Below are 20,533 nucleotides of genomic sequence, written 5' to 3'. Positions count from 1 at the left end.
TTTCACTATACCTTAATATGTGACATTAATAAATCAGATCAATAATTGAAAATCAGTCTCCAGGAGAAATATCATTAAAAAGTGTTGTTTATTTGAATGTGTCTCTTTATCTGATAAAAAAAATTGAAAATAGAGGGAAAGGCTATTTGGCTGACAGTCAAACATCTTCCAAGTGGGCAATGGGCTCTTTTTGCTATCCAGTTGGCAGAGGAAAGATGTTTTGAGCTGTTAATGGCAGGAGAATAGGGACAGATCATAGAAACCCAACAGTGCAGGAAGAGGCCATCTAGCCCACCATCTGCACCAGCCACAATCCCACCCAGGACCTACTCCCATATTCCTATACATTTACCACTAATCCCTCTAACCCATGCATCTCAGGAAGCTGAGGGGAAATTTTAGCATGGCTAATCAACCCACACATCTTTGGATTATGGGAGGAAACCCACGCAAACGCGAGGAGAATGTGCAAATATCACACAAATAGTAACTCAAGCCCGGAATCAAACCCAGGTCCCTGGGGCTGTAAAGCAGCAGAGCTAACCACTGTGCTACCATGTGATGGTCCTGCAGGGATTTATTGAATGAGGTTTAAGCCCTTTAACCCCTGACCTGAGGGTCACAGAGGGTATCTCTGATTGGTCAATGGGAGAGGGGAAATGATGCAGGCGGAAGTGATTCTTTGACCTTCGCTGTGAAGATGGCGGCTCTAATTGAGGATGTTCTGGCTGAGGCCGAGCGCTCTATCCACGTGGAGAAGCCACTGGAGCTGCTGCTGGACCTGGGCAACCTGACGGCGGTGGATATCAACCCGCTGAAGGCCGCCTCTTTACGGCAGAATCCTGAGCAGTTCCTGCGCTCCCTGGCCCGGGACAACACGCAGCTGCTGCTGAACGCCGTCTGGCAGCTGCCGAGTGAGCGGCTGGAACAGACCATCGTGGCCAAGCTGCCCCAGCCCAGCACACCCATCCCCCGGGAGAAAGCGCTTCCCAAACCCCGGCCGCTCACCCGCTGGGAGGAGTTCGCCAAACTCAAGGGTATCCAGAAGAGGAAGAAGAGCGGATTGGTCTGGGACAATGAGAAGCAAGAATGGCGGCGCCGCTGGGGCTACAAGAGAGCCAATGACCAGACTAAGGATTGGGTGATTGAAGTGCCTGAGTCGGCAGATCCCAACGAGGATCAGTTCGCCAAGCGGCGAACCGCCAAGAAAGAGAGGGTGGCGAAGAACGAGCTGAACAGGCTCCGTAATATCGCCAGAGCTCAGAAGAGTAAAATACCAGGCGAGGGGCTCGCCCCCACCAGCCAACCCAGCAAAGCCGAGCTAAGCAAAGCCATCCGTGTGGCCAAGACCTCCACAGCTTCCGTTGGCAAATTTCAGGCTAAGTTGCCCAAAGAAAAGGAGCAGAGGAATACTGGCAAGAAGAGGAAGTTCCAGCCCCTGATTGGAGATTTTTCAGCAGAGAGGCAGAAACAGCTGGAACTCTTAAATATCATGACCAGCAAGAAGCCAAAGCTGGACCTCACCCGAGCTGTAAATAGACAACTTCGTGAAGATGAACAGGAGCAGGCGGCGAAGCGAAGGAAAATGCAGCCAAAGGGTAGCAAAGGAGGAAAAGGTCATAATCGAAATCGAGGGAGAGGCCAGGATCGGAAATCGGCCATGAAACAACGAGGAAACAGAAAATGAGCTATATAGAACTGCTATTTGAATATTGTACTCTAGACTTCAAATAATCTAATTTTGAGAGGAAACTATCTAGTCTTTTGAAATATGGCCTTTTCGTGAACTTAAACTATTTTGTATTTCCTGTGGTATGTGTAACTGTGTAATAATGTAAGTGGAGGATTATACTTATGCAAAAAACTGAATGTCAATCTTTTGTATGGCTCAAGACTTGTTACTGTTAATCCTACTTGGTTGCTATCAAAAGAGCTGTATTGAAATTACCTTGTGGGTAACAAATAACTCCACTAAAGATTGTAAAGCAAGATCACTTTCCATGTGAGCTAGCTAGTGGGGAGGGTGTTAATCCTCTGGATAGTTGCAGTTCTGAAGATGAAAGGACTGAATGTTCCAGAAGTGGGGCTTGAGCCCACAACTAGAATAAGTTTATAATGCTCCCCACTGAGCCACAGTTGACAACTTAGCCCAGCTATTTTGAGTTTGCTTCCCTGGAATTTCTGATACTAATCAGGATTACTATTTTGGACAAGTAGAAAGAATCTCACGATCTTCAGAACATCACAACCAATTCATTATTTAATTGAAATTGCCTTCATCACCAGCAATGCCTATAATCAGATGGCTGTGAAATGCCTCAAATTACTAAACTGACCATCATTCAACTCATCTCCCTTTGTTTTTTACATCTGTTGGAAAATCCAGCTGTTGGATTTTCACCTATTTCTTAGTTTGTTTACCAATCCATAGCCATTCCTCATTTGGAGTTTGTGAGGTTTTGTTTTACATAAATTGTCTGAGTAGCCAACTGTTTAAATAAAAAGGCTGTGAGGTCCTAAAAATGTCATTTTTCAAGAAAAGTAAAAATATGTTTTAAAAATTGCTTCAGTTCAGTTTCCGATTCAATTACTCATGAATTCTGTGCCTTTGCAAGTCACCAAAGGATACTTAAAAGTACAGAGTATTTTAACTTGAAGCATTAAAAGTTTTGATTTTGTTTTATTCATAAGTTGCACTATATGAAAAATTGGAAGGCATGTTTGGATCACTTGAAATGAAGTATCAGCATGCTTTTTTTAAAAGTAACAAGATGTCAGGAGGGAGTTAGAGTTGTCTACCTCAGAGAAATTAATTTTTTTTCTGAGATGCTTTGCGAAGAAAATAGCTTTGCAGTAGGGGCTGGAGGAGGTGGCTGAAGGCTAGGTTGAAAAGTTGGGTTGGAGACATTAAAGGAAATGAAATAGACACAGGAGATAAGGGTCATAGTCATTAAGACACAGGAGGCCATTTGGTCTGTCAAGTTCTCTGTGGAGCAATTCTATCTCCCTCTCTATTTCCAGTGGCATCAGTGAATAGAAATGAATTCTATAGTGGCACTGAGGCAACTGAAAACAGTGCCCTCACAGTGTAGCAGATAGGGAGAAAGCTGCGAAGACAACTGAATGAAAGGATGATGGAGGGAATGTAAGGTTTTTGGAGGTTGCAAAGACAAGGAGGGCTGAGTTGTGTATAATTTGAAGCTTGGGTAATGGTCCAGATTTTGGCATTACTTGTTGACTTCAAAGAAAGCTACTGACAAAGCTCTGGTGAACTCTGTGGCATGAATTTTCCCTTTTCTGACAATTTGAATCTGATGCCGGGTCAAAAGGACTGGTATCCAGCAACAGTGATGTCATTGAGCAAGGCAAAATGGCCACTCGGATTGAAGAATTCTCACCAAGTGCCAAACCAAGAGGTTAAAAGGCAGTGATTGTCCCTCACCTTGTGATATTTTGCAGAGAGCAAAATGAAATTTGGATCATATGTATGAAATTTCGGAAGATGAGCAACTTTTTTTAGCACTTTTAAAAAATGAATGTTTTATTTTATCATAATGGAGAAATTAGACATTCCACAGATATAAAGTTAGTTTTTCAGGGTTACACAAGTTATTCAGCAATAATTTATGAATTTGGTGCAGAATTAAAAATATAGCTACGCTCATTCTACAAGATGTAACTATTTCAAAGATTTTTACAATGAGAATAGCAGTTTAGGAGTAGAATTTTACTTGAATGATTTTGAATTGATTGCAGTCAATGGGAACCTCTGCAGCCCACCTAGTGGAGAAGCAAAGCATTGCTGACCACAACTTTTAGATTGTTGCTTTTTAACTGCGCACTACAGAAGTTCTCTGTTTCAAAGGAGTAGATGGTGACTGACGGTTTTGCTGCCATTACTACTTTGAATCACTTTGAGCGGATGCATTTGAGCTTAGAGAGTTAATATAGGGCAACAAGGATGAGAATAAAGGACAAGTGTGAATTAGTTAACGTACAGGTAGCTGGAGATAAATCGGAGCTTTTTCCAAGGTAGATATGGAAGAACTGTAAAGGTAGTATTTGCATCTAGATAGAAAAATACGGTTAGGGGTATCAGTGGTAGGAAGACCCAGAGAGATTGGCAATGCTGCAAAGGTGGAAGTAATCAATCAAGGAATTGAGTTTAGGAATTGAGAGATAATGTCGCAGCTATATAGGACACTGGTTAGACCCCACTCGGAGTACTGTGCTTAGTTCTGGTTGCCTCATTATGGGAAGGATGTGGAAGCCATAGAAAGGGTGTAGAGGAGATTTACAAGGATGTTGCCTGGATTGGGGTACATGCCTTATGAGGATAGGTTGAGGGAGCTCGGCCTTTTCTCCTTGGGGAGACGAAGGATGAGGGGTGACCTGATAGAGGTGTATAAGATGTTGAGAGGTAATGATCGAGTGTATAGTCAAAGGCCTTTTCCCAGGGCTGAACTGGTAATTACAAGAGGACACAGGTTTAAGGTGCTGGGGAGTAGGACAGAGGAGATGTCAGGGCTAAGTTTTTCACTCAGAGAGTAGTGGGTGCATGGAATGGTGGTGGAGGCTGATTTGATAGAGTCTTTTAAGAGACTTTTAGATAAGTACATGGAATTTGGTAAGGCAGAGGGTTATAGGTAAGCCTAGTAATCTCTAAGGTAAGGACATGTTCGGCACAACTTTGTGAGCTGAAGGGCCTGTATTGTGCTGTAGTTTTTCTATGTTCTATGTATGTGGTCTCAAGTCACATAACACGAGCTACAAACCATATTTGCTATCAGTTCCCAACTGCTATAGGTGGTACGTGGCTTGGGAAGAATACACTTTTCCTGTCTTATAATTCTTATTACAGAGAACATTCAATGTTTCTTTTGCATCAGATGCTGGAAGTTAACTGAGAGAAAGAGGAATCATGCTATGCTCTGCTTGTGCTGTGTCAAATAGTAGCATTCCCATGATTATTTCCCTCATTTCAGTTTTTAAATTTTGTGATCTAATATGTTTTACACCCCATTTCTACCTGTAATTAATTTTATAATTCATTGATATCCAGCCTGTAACTGTAATCAGATTCGTACTGGACCAGGTGAATTTAGGCAGCAGTTGATGTCACTTTTAACAGACCATGATTGTCTTCTTGTCTTTTGCATTCGGGTTCTTCATGACATTGAAAACCCTGACTAGGAATCCCAATCAGAGCAGATGCATATTTGGACTTCATGCCAAAACTGGTTGGCACAGACTGACCTGAACCAAATCAGAAGATCATACAAGGGTAGCCAGGTTCTTATGGGACACAACTTGCAAGACAGGTCTTGAACTCGGTTCAGCACCAATATTTCTAAACAATTCCCTGTGGACATGCTCAAAAAAGGAAAGCTTTTGTGGAATGATCGAAAATAGTGCATTGGAGGAGGCTAATCATCCCTGATATTTGTACCAGCACTGGGGCTCTTTCCTGGATCCCCATTTCACCCAACTCGTTTTATATCCTTTCCCTATTCAAAAACCTGCTTTCCTCATAGTCCCCTTGATTATTTTTTCCAGTGAACATCCTTGGCCTCAGTCCTTTCGTCCCTCGTTCATCCACCAGATGTCAGCTGTGGTTCAATCGGTAGCACTCTTGCTTCTGAGGCAATTACTTGCAAACTCACTTCAGGACTTGAGCACAACAATCTAGTCTAATGCTGAAGGACTGCTGCATGTCAGATGTCACCTTTCAAATGAGCCATTATGTCCAGTTTACACACAGGGTAGATATAAAAGATTCCAAGGCACTATTTTAAACAATAGCAGCAGAGTTATCCTGGCTAATACTTAATCCACAACATCAAAAAAATAGATTATTCGGTCGTTATCACATTGCTGTTTATGGGAATTTGCTGTGTTTCTGACTTTCCAGCAGTTGCTATGCTTGGAGAAAGTACTTGGTGTCTATAAAGCACTTTGGGGTGTTTAGTGGTTATAAAAGGCTCCCATAATGCAAGACTCTTTTCAGAGGTAACAATCTCCCTGTATTTAATATTGTGCCTTCAGTTGCCTAAACTCTACATTTTGTAATTTCACCCCAAAACCATACTGCCTCCCTCTCTTCCTTTAAATCCTCCTGAAAGCCTACATGTGACCAAGTTGCTGGTCACCCTGCCAATATCTGCTACTTTGACTTGCCATCTATTTGCACCTCAGCAAGAGGCCTTTTTAAAGTTCTTTTAATGTTAATGGTACTGCATTAATGTATGTCATTGCCTGTCCAACTAGGACCAGTTTACCTGTTGAAGCATCATGCAGAGCTGAGAGAGAGCAATCTTATATCATGTAACCTGTCAGTGACTGAACACTAAACCTGGCTGGATGGTGGATTGGAACTGTGTCCTGGAATATTGTATTTATGCCAAAATCAAATATCACATTACTGAGTCTGCCTCAGAGTTTGCCTTGGATCCAGCCACCCAATACCTGAGGTGTCATTTGGGAGCTAATTTGACCCAAGAAATCCCACTTCAAAGAAGTGAATCAATATAAAAATAAAAATGATAGGAACACTCAGCAGGTCAGCAACAGCTGTGAATACACAAATGTTATTTCAAGGAAATGATCTTTCATCAGAACTGGAAAAATACATCAAGCAGATTCTAAGCAATTATAGAAGTCAAGTGAGTGACCAGAGGGTGGGTGGTGGAAAGAGAGAATAAGAAAGAAGGACTTGCATTTACATAGTACTTTTCACAAGCCCAAAATCTCAAAACAAGATTCTCAACCTGCAGCCTTAACTTGGGTTCCCTCTTAGATTCTGCATGAAGGGTAAGTCAATTACTGTTTCCTTTAAAAGTAGTGCTTGGGCCTTGGATAATTGGGCATGAAGGATTTAAAAGAACAGGTGTTGCATCCCCTACATGGGCAGAGGATAGGGGAGGGGATGCTGGGGGTGATTAAGGAGTGGGTCAGACTTTAACAGAGGGAACGGATCTTTCGAGTGCTGAAAGAGAAGGTGACAAGTTTGGTGGTGCCATCACACAGGAGATTACAGGAAGAGAGGAGGATGATCAATTGAATTTGGAAGCTGATGGAAAGGAAGGTGAGGGCAAGGAGAATCCTAACATTCTGAGCAGAAGAGGCAGGACTGACAGCAGAACTGCAGAAAACAGAATGGAATGGGGCACTGCTGTCTCACAGTGCCAGGGGCCTGGGTTCGATTCCCAGCTTGGGTCACTGTGTGGAGTTCGTATATTCTCCCTGAGTCTGCGTAAGTTTTTCCGTGTGCTCTGGTTTCCTTCCACAGTCCAAAGGTGTGCAGGTTAGGTTGAAAGGGCAAAATTGCCCTTTAGTGTCCGGGGAACTAGATAGGTAAATGCATGGGGTTATGGGATAGGGTCTGGGTGGGATTGTGGTCAGTACAGACTTGATGGCACGAATGGCCTCCTTCTAACTGTAGGATTCTATGATTCCAGCATAATTGAAAACCCTGCCAACCATAGTAGAGAGAAATCCTTGGTTGAGGAAACAGGAAGATATGGGAATCATTGGTTGGGCAGATAGGTAGTATTATTCAATTAGAACAGGTACAGAGAAATTGAGGAAATGGACTAGTGTCTGTACAGGAAAGAGGTGTAGTCAAGGTAGTTGTAACAGTGAGCTTACATTGGATATTAATCAATAGCCTATTTCAAGAAATGGAGATAGAAAAGTAGGAGGAAGGGAGATGAGGGATCCAAGATGGACCATGTAAGACGAATGAAAGGCAAAATTTAGAAGTCAATCTGTTGAAATGTTTTAGTTCAGGGTACGAGCAGGAAATAATACCAAGATAGTCATAAATATACCAGAAAAAGAGGTAAGGAAAGGGATCTATGTGGCACTAGAACAAATAATGTTCCACACATCTGATGGAAAAGGCAGACATTGTTAGAACCCATATGGAAAGACGTTTGTAGTCACCAGCCAAATAAAAGCAAACATATCTTGCGACAACACAATGGAGGCAACAGGGAATTAGGAACTCAGGAATTAGGTGGAGAGAAGTCAGAGCTGCCACATTTTATACATTTGTTCAGCCTCCAGGAGTTAGTGAGTGTTCATAGTCATTCATTAGGTGAGCAGGTAGGTGGCTGGTGAGTTTTAAGATTTTATTCCTGTAGCCAGTACTTGGGACATATAAATATTGCATTAAATTTATAGTTTAACTAGTTAAACCACTTAATATAACCACAGATAACAGTTGAGTGATTTTTAAACATATTTAATTAGTTAAATATATATAATGAAGATGGTAGGGTAAGTGATGTGTTGCTGGGGGGCTGGTGGACATTAATGTAATCCATGGCAGCCACATCTCCAGTGTCTGCAACCTGAGGAAATTCAGCTCAGAACTGATGAGCTGGAATCCAAGCATCAGATCAATGCATTGGTTTGGGGCAGGGGGTGGGTGGGGGGGCAGTAACCTGGACACTTTGTGAGGAAATGGCAAATGCATTGAACAAATATGTTGCATCTGTCTTCACAGTAGGGGAGATATGTTACATACCAGAAATAAAGGGCAACCTAAGGGCTAATAAGAGCAAGGAAATTAATGTAATGAATATCGACAATGAAAAAGTATAAAAGAAACTCAAGGGACTAAAACCTGACAAAGTTCCAGGACCTGCAGTGCTATTTTCTGGAACTCTAAACAACATAGCTGCAGAGATGTTGAAGGCACAGACAATTTTTCAAAATTTCTTAGATTCTAGAACCCTCCTGGCGGATTGAAAGTTAGTAAATGTAACATTGCTGTACGAGAAAGGAGAAAAAGACAGGAAATTGCAGATCAGTTAGACTAACATCAGTCATAGAAACTTAGAAACAAGAAGCAGGAGGGGGCCATTCAGCCTTTTGAGCCTGCTACACCATTCATTTTGATCATGGCTGATCATTGAATTCAATATCCTGATCCCCCCTTCCCCCATATCCCTTACTTCTGACCCCTACTTCTGGACTCCCCCACATTCTTTCTGAATCTACCTTGTCTAACCCTGTTAGAATTTTGTAAACTTCTATGAGATCCCCCCCACTCTCCTAAACTCCAGCGACTATAATCCTAACTGACTTAGTCTCTCCTCATATGACAGACCTGCCGTCCCAAGAATCAACCTGGTAAACCTTCGCTGCACTCCCTCTTTAGCAAGGACATCCTTCCTCAGATAAGGACACCGAAACTGCACACAATACTCCAGGTATGGCCTCATCAACTCCCTGTATAATTGTAGCAAAACATCCCTATCCCTATACTCAAATCCTCTTGCCAACATACCATTTGCCTTCTTTACTGCCTGCTGTCCCTGAGCACTTACTTTTAGCGACTGATACACGAGAACTCCAAGGCCTGGTGAGTATCCACCTCTCTTAATTTACACCCATTCAAGTAATAATCTATCTTCCTATTATTGCTACCAAAGTGGACATTCACACTATACTGCATCTGCCATGTATATGCCCTCACACTCAGCCTGTCCAAACCATGCTGAAACATCTCTGCATCTTCCTTACTGCTCACCCTCCTGCCCAACTTTGTACCATCTGAAAATTTGGAGACGATACTTTCAGCTCCCTCTACCAAATCAAATCAATCCCGATCCTGCCTAGGTGTAACCCATCCAGTTTGTACATGTCCCACTTCCCCAGAACTGGTCCCAATGCCCTAGGAATCTGAAACCCTCCCCTTCACATCATCTTTTCAGCCACGTATCCATCCTTATGTATCCTGTTGTTTCTACTCTGACTAGCACATGGCACAGGTAATAATCCTGAGATCACTACCTTTGAGGTTCTACTTTTCAACTTGCTTCCTAGATCCCTATATTCTGCTTTTAGGACTTCATCCTTTTCTATCAGTCATCAGGAAAGTTCTGGAATCTATGAAGGAAATCTTAACAATGCATTTAGAAAAGTATAGTATTCTTAGAACAAGTTGGCATGGTTTTATGAAAAGGAAATCATGTTTCACTAATTTGTTAGTCTTTTTGAGGATGTAACTAATAGGATAGATAAAAGGGAACCACTAGATGTAGTATACCTGAATTTCCAAAACAAAGTGCCACACAAAAGATTGATACAAAGGATAAGGGCTCATGGATGGAGCGATATATTCAATAGGACTGAAATCAGATACCAAAACTTCTGCAGAGACTGAAACAGTTTGAAACAATACAAAAAGGACACAGAGTTCAGATGAAGATAATTATCCCAGAGGTGCAGTACAGGTGGCTGAAGAAACTAGATCAAGAAGCTGTGCCTGATTTTCTATTTGAAGATAACATTGATGGATCTGTGTATTCCAGACTGTCATGAGCAGAGTTGATGAGGTTCTGCAGACATGTACCAATTCTGGTCAAGTTGTGTTGGTGGAAGTCAGGTTGGTTGTGCCCTGCTGTCTGCTGAAGGTCAGGATAAATCCTAGAAAAAAAGGACTGAAATTCTTTGTGAGGAAGACAGTTTTGAAGGATTTTGTGTCTGAGATTGATCTATATGCTGAGTGGACTGCCGAGCCAATTTGTAAAATCTGTCTTAGTTGTATCTGCCATGTGTATTTATAGTTTACAAATGACTGCAATTTGACCGTAGGTTCATGCTTACTTTATGTTGATTCTAGGTTTTAGAGTATCGATGATTACCCAAGATAGTATTTAATATTTGTTTTGTTTGATTCTTGTTCTTTTGTTTGAACCATGGAATCTTGGTTTCAGCCTTTTGGATTTATTTCGTTTTACAGATTTCGGCTGAGGTCATTATGTATAGTTAAAAGGAAATTTGTGATGGAGTACAGGGAAAGACAAGATAATTCTTTAGGAGAAAGAAAACTCCTAAGAGCTGGTACAGACGGGCTGAATGGTCTTCTTATGTGCTTCAGAATCTATGATTTTGTTTTGTATTAATGGCTGGATATCAGTAAACGCTGCTGAGATTTTGGAAATACTGGAGTAAGGTTTGAATATATGTTCAGTTTATTCCATATCCCATAGTTCTTCACTGTGTAAAAGTCATGGCCGGTCGGGAAAGGATTGTACACTTGTTGAAGCAGCTGCTACAGGCGTCGTAAGTGACCGAGACCAAACCAATGAAGTGAATGGAAGGGATCGATCTTTCCGCATGGCTTATGGGCAGTTGTCGGCCGATCAGAGTGGCCGGGATCAGAGTGGTCAATGTTAGTGTACTCTGGGTGTTGGCAGCCAGCGATCCAGCCCCGTTCCAAGCAGGAACAGCCAGACCTTGAGCCGCTGCTGTGGGCACTAGAGGATATTGCAGCCACTGTAAACATAGATGTCAGACCCTGAATCGTATTGTGTAATTTCGCTTCGATTGTTGGCGACGCCCCGACCCGCCGCACCTGCAGCGTCAATGCAGCAACTTCTAATGTAGAACGAAACGACCGGCTGCACATCCAATTCGGGCCTTACGTGCAAGAAACTAGCCAATGCCAATGAACCCACAGCATGCGTACTGTATATGTGTATATTAAAATCCACAGTAGATTATTTTACCAGGAGGTCAAACAACAATTTTAAATCTTTAACTGATCATTTTTTTCATTCAAATACCATTGGTGAAAAGTCATGACCAGCTTTTTGGAGCGATTTTAAAAATTTGTTCAAAGGCTGTGGCTGTCATTGGCTAGGCCGACATTTATTGCCCATCTCTAATTGGTGGTGAGCCACCTTCTTGAATTGCTGCAGTCCCTGAGGTGTAGGTACACACAGTAAGAAGTCTCACAACACCAGGTTAAAGTCCAACAGGTTTATTTGTTAGCGAAAGCCACTAGCTTTCAGAGCGCTGCCCCTTCGTCAGGTGAGCCTAAGGGGCAGCGCTCAGAAAGCTAGTGGCTTTTGCTACCAAATAAACCTGTTGGACTTTAACCTGGTGTTGTGAGACTTCTTACTGTGTTTACCCCAGTCCAACGCCAGCATCTCCACGTCATGTGTAAGTACTGTGCTGTTAGGGAGAGAGTTCCAGGATTTTGACCCAGCACCAATGATGGGACCGCGGTATATTTCCAAGTCAGGGTGGTGACTCTTGGTAACTCTTTTTTGGTTAGCGCACTCTTGATAGGCTAAATGACCTCCTTCAATGCTGAAATTTTCCATGTTGCGATGCGTTTGCTTTATAAATAATGAAAAGTCACTCACAGCTTTGCACGCAAAGCAATTTCAGTTAACAATGACCCTGAAGCTGTAATATGAAAATGGAAGTGAGAGGGGGTAAAGAGAAGAGAGAGTGTTGATGCTCAAAATGTATCAGCCTCCTTTCACCTCTCACCACTTCTGAAATTTCTGCGATTTCTATTGGACCACTTCTTCTGAGATGAGGTGTATTTACATAGATTAGAGTGTAAAACATGGAAACAAATAATTTAACTCAGTCAGACCATGCAAGAGGTTTTGTGAGACAATGTATAGCATCCCTGCCTCTGAGCCAAAAGCCTAGGTTTCAAGTCATACTCCAGGACTTGATGGCCACATCAGAAGCATTCATAACATGGCCAAAGGGGTTAATTATCAACTTGTAAATCTTTCCAATCACCTGTGATAGGCAGTAAGAGCAGGAAGTCTCCTAGTCAGCCATGCTTGATGTGGAGTGGCACCCCTCAAGCTATAGCCTCTAACAACATGTTCCTGCAGAACTATCTATAGAAACAAATGTAAGCATGTGTTTTGTTTGCCTCAAGCACATCTAGGCCTGGGGAGAGAATCAAGAAGATTTTTGCTGATCTTCCACACCATCCTCTCGTCACCCTTTTTTGCTAATTCCATGTGCATAACTATCTATTCCTTATTCTTTTATAAGGTTATCTAGCTTCCCCCTTAAATGCATCTATAATATTCATCTCATCTACTTTTTTTAGGAGTGAGGTCCACCATATGACAACTTTTTAGATAATGACGTTTCACCTGAATTTTCCATTGAATATTTCAGTGACCCTGATTTTGGAGCCCCACTCCCAGGTTTAAGCATACTCCCTATATATACCTGATCAATCCCTTTCATAGACCCCTCTATCAGGTCACCATTCAACCTTGTATTTTCCAGAGAAAAGATCTCCAGTCTGTTCAGTCTTTCCTGCAGGTATAATCACTGATTTATAGTATTGTCCTTGTAAATCCATGTAGCTTTGTATACAAGTTTAATGTAACTTTTCTGCTTTTCAATTCTGTCCCTGTGGAAATGAGCGCCAGTATTTGGTTTATTTTTTTTAATAGCCTCATTGACTTGTATTGTTATTTTTAGCTATTGTGTATCTGGGTTCCAAGATAATTTTATTCTGCTAGCTCATTTAGATTCAAATTTTCCACTTGTGGCCTTCTCTTACCAAAATGCACCATGTCACATGTATTTGTATCAAGCTTAATTTGCTCCATTCTGCAAGATTCATAACGTCTTTTATTTTGTCTTAGTCTTTCTGAGTTTTAACTATATCTTCCAATTTGGGGTTGGATTTTATTTGGGGGCCATATTATTTGCTCACCCCGCTGGAAGCAAAGTCAATCAGAAAAGGACCAACTTTAAATAAGATAAAGGCAAATTCCTGCTGGAATCTGAAACAAAAACAGAAAATGCTGGAAAATCTCAGCAGGTCTGCCAGCATCTGTGGAGCGAGAATAGAGCCAACATTTCGTGTCAGAATGACCCTTCATCAGAGCTCTGCAATGACACCATACTTAGGTAAACTTAACAAGCTACGGGTGGAACTTCTGCCCTTTGATCATATATTTTTCTTTGCGGTTAGATGGAAGAACACAAACAACAGTTTTGATAGACTGGGTAACATTAGACTGCAATGCCTTTAAAAATGCCTCACTTCGATCGTCCACCTCAATCACTTAATGCCTCTCCATCCTAATGTCAGTTGCATTTACCACTTTGCCTAGAGTTTGGAGAAGTTTCCTAGCTCCATCCACATTCCTTCAGAAAAACTAGCACTCAATTATCCAGTGGAATAGGATTAATTAAGAGCTGTCAGACAACCTGATTGGGAAGCAAATCTTGCAGGTCCAGAAGAGAGCAATGGGTGCTGCTGGGTATGAAAGGAGGCCCACAAAAAGTGGGAATGCAGTCTGGCTCTGACTGGAAACTGGAATCAAATGTGATTTCTTGGAAGAATATGTCTTGCCATGCTTCACCTCAGAGTTGTGTGGACGTTTACACCGATTTACACGGTTGAGTGTTGATGCAGATGGAAAGTGTGGTGCACTAGTACTGAACTTGTCATGTAAATGCACCCTAAGGGTCAGATTTTCACCTCCAGGCAGACGTAGGAATGGCTTAGAGAAAGTAAAACTAGGTGTTTTGGCAGCAAATTTAAATTTGCAATGCCTATTTTTGTGTGGTCTTTTTGCAGGTTGGGAAGGCCTTGAGTGAGAATCCCACACGCACACACCCCCTGAGGTTGAGGTTGCTATTGTGAGGACTATGAGAGATTTGAATTTCCTTCCCAATTCTATGTTCATGTCCTAGTGCAGGTTTTGGAAGCCCTAAAAACCCTACAAAGTTTGAGAATTCATGACCACTGAGGGAAGCTTTTAGAGACGTCTGGAACATGTTAACAACTAAGGATTGAATGAGTAACACTTTCAAATATCACTATTACACACTGTATTGTAATATGGAAGTATTTTTAATGCAGTGGTTGATCATGGGGCTCTGTCCTGCAGAGCCAAGTTGACCATTACACTGGCTACTATTGTGTAAACGTTGACATGCATTACAGTACTTTTTTCCAATGAAGCATGTGCCATAATTAATTCAAAATTGCAGAAAGATATGCTGGGAAACTTTGTATTATGTTTTGAGGTGTGGTTTAAATGTCCAGAGAATTTCAGTTTTGGAAAAATGACACTGGTACTGAACTTAAAAAAATTAAGCAGCTGTTCCACTCCATTGACTACAAGCATTGTGCTTTGAAATGAAACATCAATTGCAGCTTTAAAAAAGCTGATCTGATTTTTCAGTTTCAATGGACTCCATTGTTTACATTTCCTAGGGTTTGTTATTACAGCTGAGACCATTATGAACATTTGGTTGGGTTTCAAATGGTCCAGAATCACTTATTGTAGTTCATATTTTAATCAACAGTTTTAGAGGTTATTAAAGGATGATATTTCTTTACTATGATAAGTAGGTGAGTGTTTGTTTCTACAATGGATTAACCACTTGTGGGTATTTCCATTTTTGAGTGGTTTTATGAATGAGAGTTTTTACAACATAGATTGTATATTACAGCTCTTTAGATTGTTAGAAGTTTATTTTTTTAATGTCCATTTCAGAGATATCCTGAGGTCTGCCCTTCGTGGCTACTGAGTGAGCAGCTATGGAGAATACATGGGAAGCATTGAAGGGGGCTTTGGGGAATATGAAGGAGCATAGAGGGATGTGAAGGGACATAGATTGGGTTGGGGGCATGGAAGGGGCGTGGGAATATAGGATACATGGAAGGGACCTGAAGAGTGTGAGGGAGAATGGGCTGGCATGGAAGCGTGGTAAGTATGAAGTGACATGGGGATTTGAGGTGGCATGGAGTGTGGGTGATGGAGGGGAGAGACAGGCTGGTGAGAGTGTGAAGGATGAGTGTTAGCGGGCATGAAAACTATGTCCCCATGAAATGCAGCAAGCTTCTATCCAGTCCACCTAGGCATCTGCATTCTTCCAATCTTGTCTTGGGACTCAGAGAAGCCAAACTCTGCCTGTCATGTCTCCGGAAGGTGAAGATATGAGGGGTATGGGCAGAGATGGTGGGCATGGATTTCCAAAGTCAGATAATGGGACGACTTGCATTTCTCAAGCCCCACATGAAAATCCAGCCCAAAGACAGCAACTCAAATGTTGAAAAGTATTTGACACATTTTAAATATCGGACGATGATTCAAGAATGATTATTAACTGCAGCAGTTTTTGTAAATGGTTTTTTATGTTAGGTAGAAAAAAGTAGTATGATTTAAATATCTTCTGTTTTGTGTCTAGATGTCGGTGTCCAGCTCATTCTCACACTTACTCACAAGGTAATACTCTTATTATGAGAATGTTGTTAATTATTGAACAAAGAATACAACTTGATAGTAAATAATCCTTTCTCAGATTAAATAATTCTAGTTAAAATGTACTTCAGCAATCAACAAGAAAACTATAGCATGTTTACAACATGGGCAGATGCCTAAGGATCCACTAATGAGTAAAAAGCGTAACATTATACAATGACTGTGTACAGTGAATGACTGAATCCACATTAAGTGAAATAAACAGTTATAAGAATTTTTGTGTATCTGATTAAACTGCAAGTGGAGTTTGATGTTTTAACTGCTGCAAATTTTGGTAAAAATCATTTGCAATTTTCTGTGGTGGTAGAAAGTGAAACTGACAGCCCATTATAACACAAATATAATAACCTTCAAATATAAAATTGGATTTAGACATAGATTTTGCAGCTTTAAAGGAAACAGAGTACCAACAATTTTTGTCTGCTTCCTGCTGCTGAAATTTTGGAGTGTGTTTTTTTTAGGTGAAAACTCCAATTGTTGTTATTCACCTGCACCTATTTTTGTGAATCAGATTCAAGTGCAGATCTATATTGTAATTTAAAATGTCCTCATGTATTTAGCAAGCATCTGATATCACAGAGATTTAAAATTGGTTAATCTCTCCAAAACTGTAACAAATCTCACAACACCAAGTTAAAGTCCAACAGGTTTATTTGGAATCACAAGCTTTCGGAGCACTGTTCCTTCGTCAGGTGAGTGGAGGTACGTTCACAAGCATGGCATGTGCGTGTTTGTGAACCTACCTCCACTCACCTGATGTAGGAGCAGTGCTCCGAAAGCTCATGATTCCAAATAAACCTGTTGGACTTTAACCTGGTGCTGTGAGAATTCTTACTGTGCCCACCCCAATCCAATACTGGCATCTCCACCTCATGGCTCTCCAAAATCGTTGATTATTAGTGAATATAAGTGGCAAACATCAAATTTGTTACACCTTTATCTGCACATCTGACCTTCTGTTGGGAAAAAGATACAGAAAGTCTGAGGTCACGTATCAACCGACTCAAGAACAGCTTCTACCCTGTTGCCATCAAACCTTTGAATGGACCTCCCTCACATTAAGTTGATCTTTCTCGACACCCTAGCAATTGCTATAACACTACATTCTGCAATCACTCCTTTCCTTCCCTATGTATGCTTTGTCTGTATATCGCAAGAAACAATACTTTTCACTGTATATTAGTACGTGTGACAATAATAAATCAAATCAAATCAAAATCAGTTAGAGTTAGTTACTGTATTGTAGGAACATTCTATACAGTCTGACCAGTTAATGTGAGTTATTGTGCAATAGAAACATTCTATACAATCTGGCCAGTTAGTGTGAGTTACTGTACTGTAGGAACATTCTATACAGTCTGGTCAGCTAGTGTGAGTTACTGTACTGCAGGAATATTAAATTGACCAGTCTTCTTAAATGGATTGAAACCTAGAGGTTCTCATTATTCTGCAGTATCATTGGAAGCTGTGAATGTATTTCCATATCGGTGTTTTTATATTCCAGCTCCAGGACATGTTACAACCAGAAAAACAGACTATGCTTTTGAGGTACAAATATTTAATTTAATGAGTTATGGGGGGAGTTTCTCCGACCTCACTGCACAATTAGTAGATTGCGCAGGTCCTAGAGAATAGTGTGTGGGCCTAAAAATCCATTTTGCACCCAGAGCAAAACAGTTTGTGAGTCTCCTGACCCCTTCCTGATGGTGCGATTAACATAAATAAAGTAATATTTAAATATGCATCGCCTGCTTAACTCACAGCGCATGGAATTCATTAGCCTTCAGGCGCAGCGTGGGAATGGCAAGAATCGCTACTTGTCTCCAACAGCAGAGACCTGGCGCAATGGTCATGCAGGGAATCTCGGAGGCTACTGAGGCTCCTGGGTGGTCAGGGGCATGGTCAGGCAGTGCTCACCTGACAGCGGCCATCAGCCACTCTGGCAGTGGCCGTTAGGCACACCAGCGTTGCCAGTTGGGAAGTGACAAAGGGATGGGATCTGAGTGAGGGCTATGATGGTGGGGAGCTATCTGGAGAGGTCTGGTAGGGAGTGCTATGCAGCAGGTCTGACAGGGAGGAGTTGGGCAGCGGTGGATCATGGACGCAGTCATGATGCAGGGGTGCATGTCATGGGTCAGACAGGGGGACCATTTGGGAGGGTCCTTTTGCCCCAAGGCTGGTGACTCACGTTTGGGAATTGGGGAACATGCCGCCAATGGGGAGGGTTCCCGATGTCCGGGGGAAGAGAGGGATCTTCCATTGCACTGTGAGATTGGGACACCCTTCTGAAACAGTGCCCAAGTGCTCTGAAGCCAGGGTCACTGGTCTGTTTAATCCTAACCTCCCAGTACCAGCACAAAACTCCCAAATCTCCAGAGAAGTGACTGAATGTGGGAGGATTGCGATGCAGAGCATGCCAGAGAGTATTGCGCACATTTTCATTGTTACAACACTTAGAGAAGTTGTTTGGGAGAATTCAGCCCCTGATCTTTCACAACTTAATTATTTCATCAATCATAATGCAGGGAAAATTCTGAACATTATTTACAGTTTTTTCCCCCAAGACTGATAATCCTGTGGATGTTTGTTCTGTTTCAGATGGCCTGTTCAAACATTCGATATGGAGAAGGGGTGACAAATGAAGTTGGTATGGTAAGAGTTTGACCTCTGAAATTACAGAATTAAAAGCTCTTTTTTACATGGGATACATGACACAGACACAGGCCATTCAGCCTAACCTATCCCTGCTGGTGTTTATGCTCCACTTGAGTCTCCTTCAACCTTTCCTCATTTAAATCTCTGTGCTGCTTTAAATAATTGACTAGTTTCCCTTTATACGCATCTGTACTATTTGCTTCACCGACTCCTAGTGGTGGCAAGTTCTACATTCTTGCCACTATTTGGGTAAAAATGTTTCTTCTCAAATTCCTACTGGATTTCTTGGGGGGTGTCAATCTTACAATGCTGACCTCTAGATGTGCCTTACTTTAGAAAAGTAAACATCCTCACTCTTTCAAATGCTTTCATAATTTAAATACCTCTATTTCTTTACCTTTCAGCCACCTTTTTCAGGAGAAAAGAGACCTAGTCTATCAATCCTTGAACTGTATCACATTGACCTGCATTGAACTTCATTTGACAATTATTTGTTCATTCTGCAGGTTTATTCATACCCTGTGGTGATTTATTACAGTGTCCTCAGTATTAACTATTCATCCCCCTAATTTGGTGCAATCCACAAATTACGAAATTGTGTTTGATTCCAAGGACACTATGTCCTTTTTGAGTTTGTTTAGTTTATTCAATTCATCCTTTTTTGTTGTAAAGCACCTACCTCTTTGTCCTTCTCATCATTCAATGTTTTGTCTACCTGCTCTAGTAAATGCTGAAGCCAAATAATTCTTTAATATTTTTACTATATCCTGGCCATTACTTGTGGTATTTTCCTGTTTCTCCCTTACTGATCCTATTCCTTTCACAACCTTCCCTCTTTTGTTGATTCAGTTGTAAAAATAATTTATTATTTTGTTTTATGCTCCTTGATAATTTAACTTAATACTTCTTCTTTCCTCTCCTAATTGTTTTTCTTTCACTTCTCCCCAAATCCCTTAGTATTCTGTCTTGTCCTGCACACCTGTGCTCTCTATATGTTTAATGTATGGCTCCTTCCGAGCTCCCAGTATTCCCTTATGTCTTTATCTATCCACAACTTTCTACTAGTCATTTGTTTCTTTTCTCTTTCAATGGAATATATTTTTTCTGTCCTCCATTAAATAGTTTTAAATGTTTCCAACTTCAGCATCTTTGTTTGCTAAGCATGTCGCCCATTTTAGTTTTCCAAGGTCTTTTCTCAATCCCTCAAAATCAGCCTTTCTCCAATTCGTAAACTTGGTTTTTACCATACTTATGTCATCCTACCTCATCAATGTAACGCATATTATATTATGGTCACTATTGCCCCTACTTCTCTTATCTGCTCTGGTTTATTCTCATTACTGAATCCAAAATTTTCCCTTGTTGAGATTTTGACATACTGCATTAGAAAGGAGCCCTGTTCACATTGTAGGAACTCTATTCCCTCATTGCCTCTTCAGTCCAATTAATATCAGGGTAATTGAAATCCCCGTGATTATTATTCCATGTCTTTGTACTCAATTCCCTAATGTGTCTGTAAATTTCTTCCTCCATCTCTGTTCTATTAGGAGGTCAGTAGACTGGGTTGCCATGGCACTGCAAAACCACTAATGAATTGAAAGAGAGATTGGACCACAGTTTGAGTGATATGTAAGCTTGCCATAGCTGTAGCTGAATAAAATGTCACTTATTGCAGCTGGGGTCTCAGTTCCTTCTGGTGAGATTTGAAGAGATTTTTTTATTCAACATTCCAGGCCACTTGGCAGAAATGCAAGCAGAATTTCGGACTGGCCCATGAGAGACCAGGAATATCCCCTTTATCCTCTTGGCTC

At 41.3% G+C, this 20,533-nt stretch overlaps 2 protein-coding genes across 5 annotated transcripts in view; both read left to right on the top strand.

Annotated features, from left to right (window-relative positions):
• Nucleotides 1-700: 700 nt before the first annotated feature.
• Nucleotides 701-2,683, top strand: rrs1 (ribosome biogenesis regulator 1 homolog). The gene has a single exon (XM_080194894.1). It carries the CDS (start codon nucleotides 701-703, stop codon nucleotides 1,685-1,687), a length of 987 nt encoding a protein of 328 aa, XP_080051020.1. The 3' UTR covers nucleotides 1,688-2,683.
• Nucleotides 2,684-11,008: 8,325 nt separating this feature from the next.
• The window catches only part of adhfe1 (alcohol dehydrogenase iron containing 1), a 51,123-nt gene continuing 41,598 nt past the window's right edge, over nucleotides 11,009-20,533 (top strand). For 3 of the 4 annotated variants that reach the window (XR_013887724.1, XM_080194142.1, XM_080194141.1), the window contains exons 1-4: nucleotides 11,009-11,076; nucleotides 15,994-16,031; nucleotides 17,572-17,615; nucleotides 18,666-18,719. Coding sequence is in view for 3 of the 4 variants with exons in the window: in XM_080194142.1 (XP_080050268.1) it covers nucleotides 11,024-11,076; nucleotides 15,994-16,031; nucleotides 17,572-17,615; nucleotides 18,666-18,719 (189 nt within the window). In the remaining variant the exon portion in view is untranslated. Of the gene's footprint in view, nucleotides 11,077-11,096; nucleotides 11,529-15,993; nucleotides 16,032-17,571; nucleotides 17,616-18,665; nucleotides 18,720-20,533 lie in introns of those variants that run through there. The other variant, XM_080194143.1, reaches the window with a different exon arrangement.

The sequence above is a fragment of the Carcharhinus amblyrhynchos genome, chromosome 8 (genome assembly GCF_965287045.1).
Source record: "Carcharhinus amblyrhynchos chromosome 8, sCarAmb.v2.hapA, whole genome shotgun sequence".
Lineage (NCBI taxonomy): Eukaryota > Metazoa > Chordata > Chondrichthyes > Carcharhiniformes > Carcharhinidae > Carcharhinus > Carcharhinus amblyrhynchos.
This window is presented reverse-complemented; position numbering and strand designations above follow the sequence as displayed.

Bases quoted from the DNA above. Each gene is read 5' to 3' on its own strand.
- rrs1 (XM_080194894.1), top strand. From the start codon at position 701: ATGGCGGCTCTAATTGAGGATGTTCTGGCTGAGGCCGAGCGCTCTATC.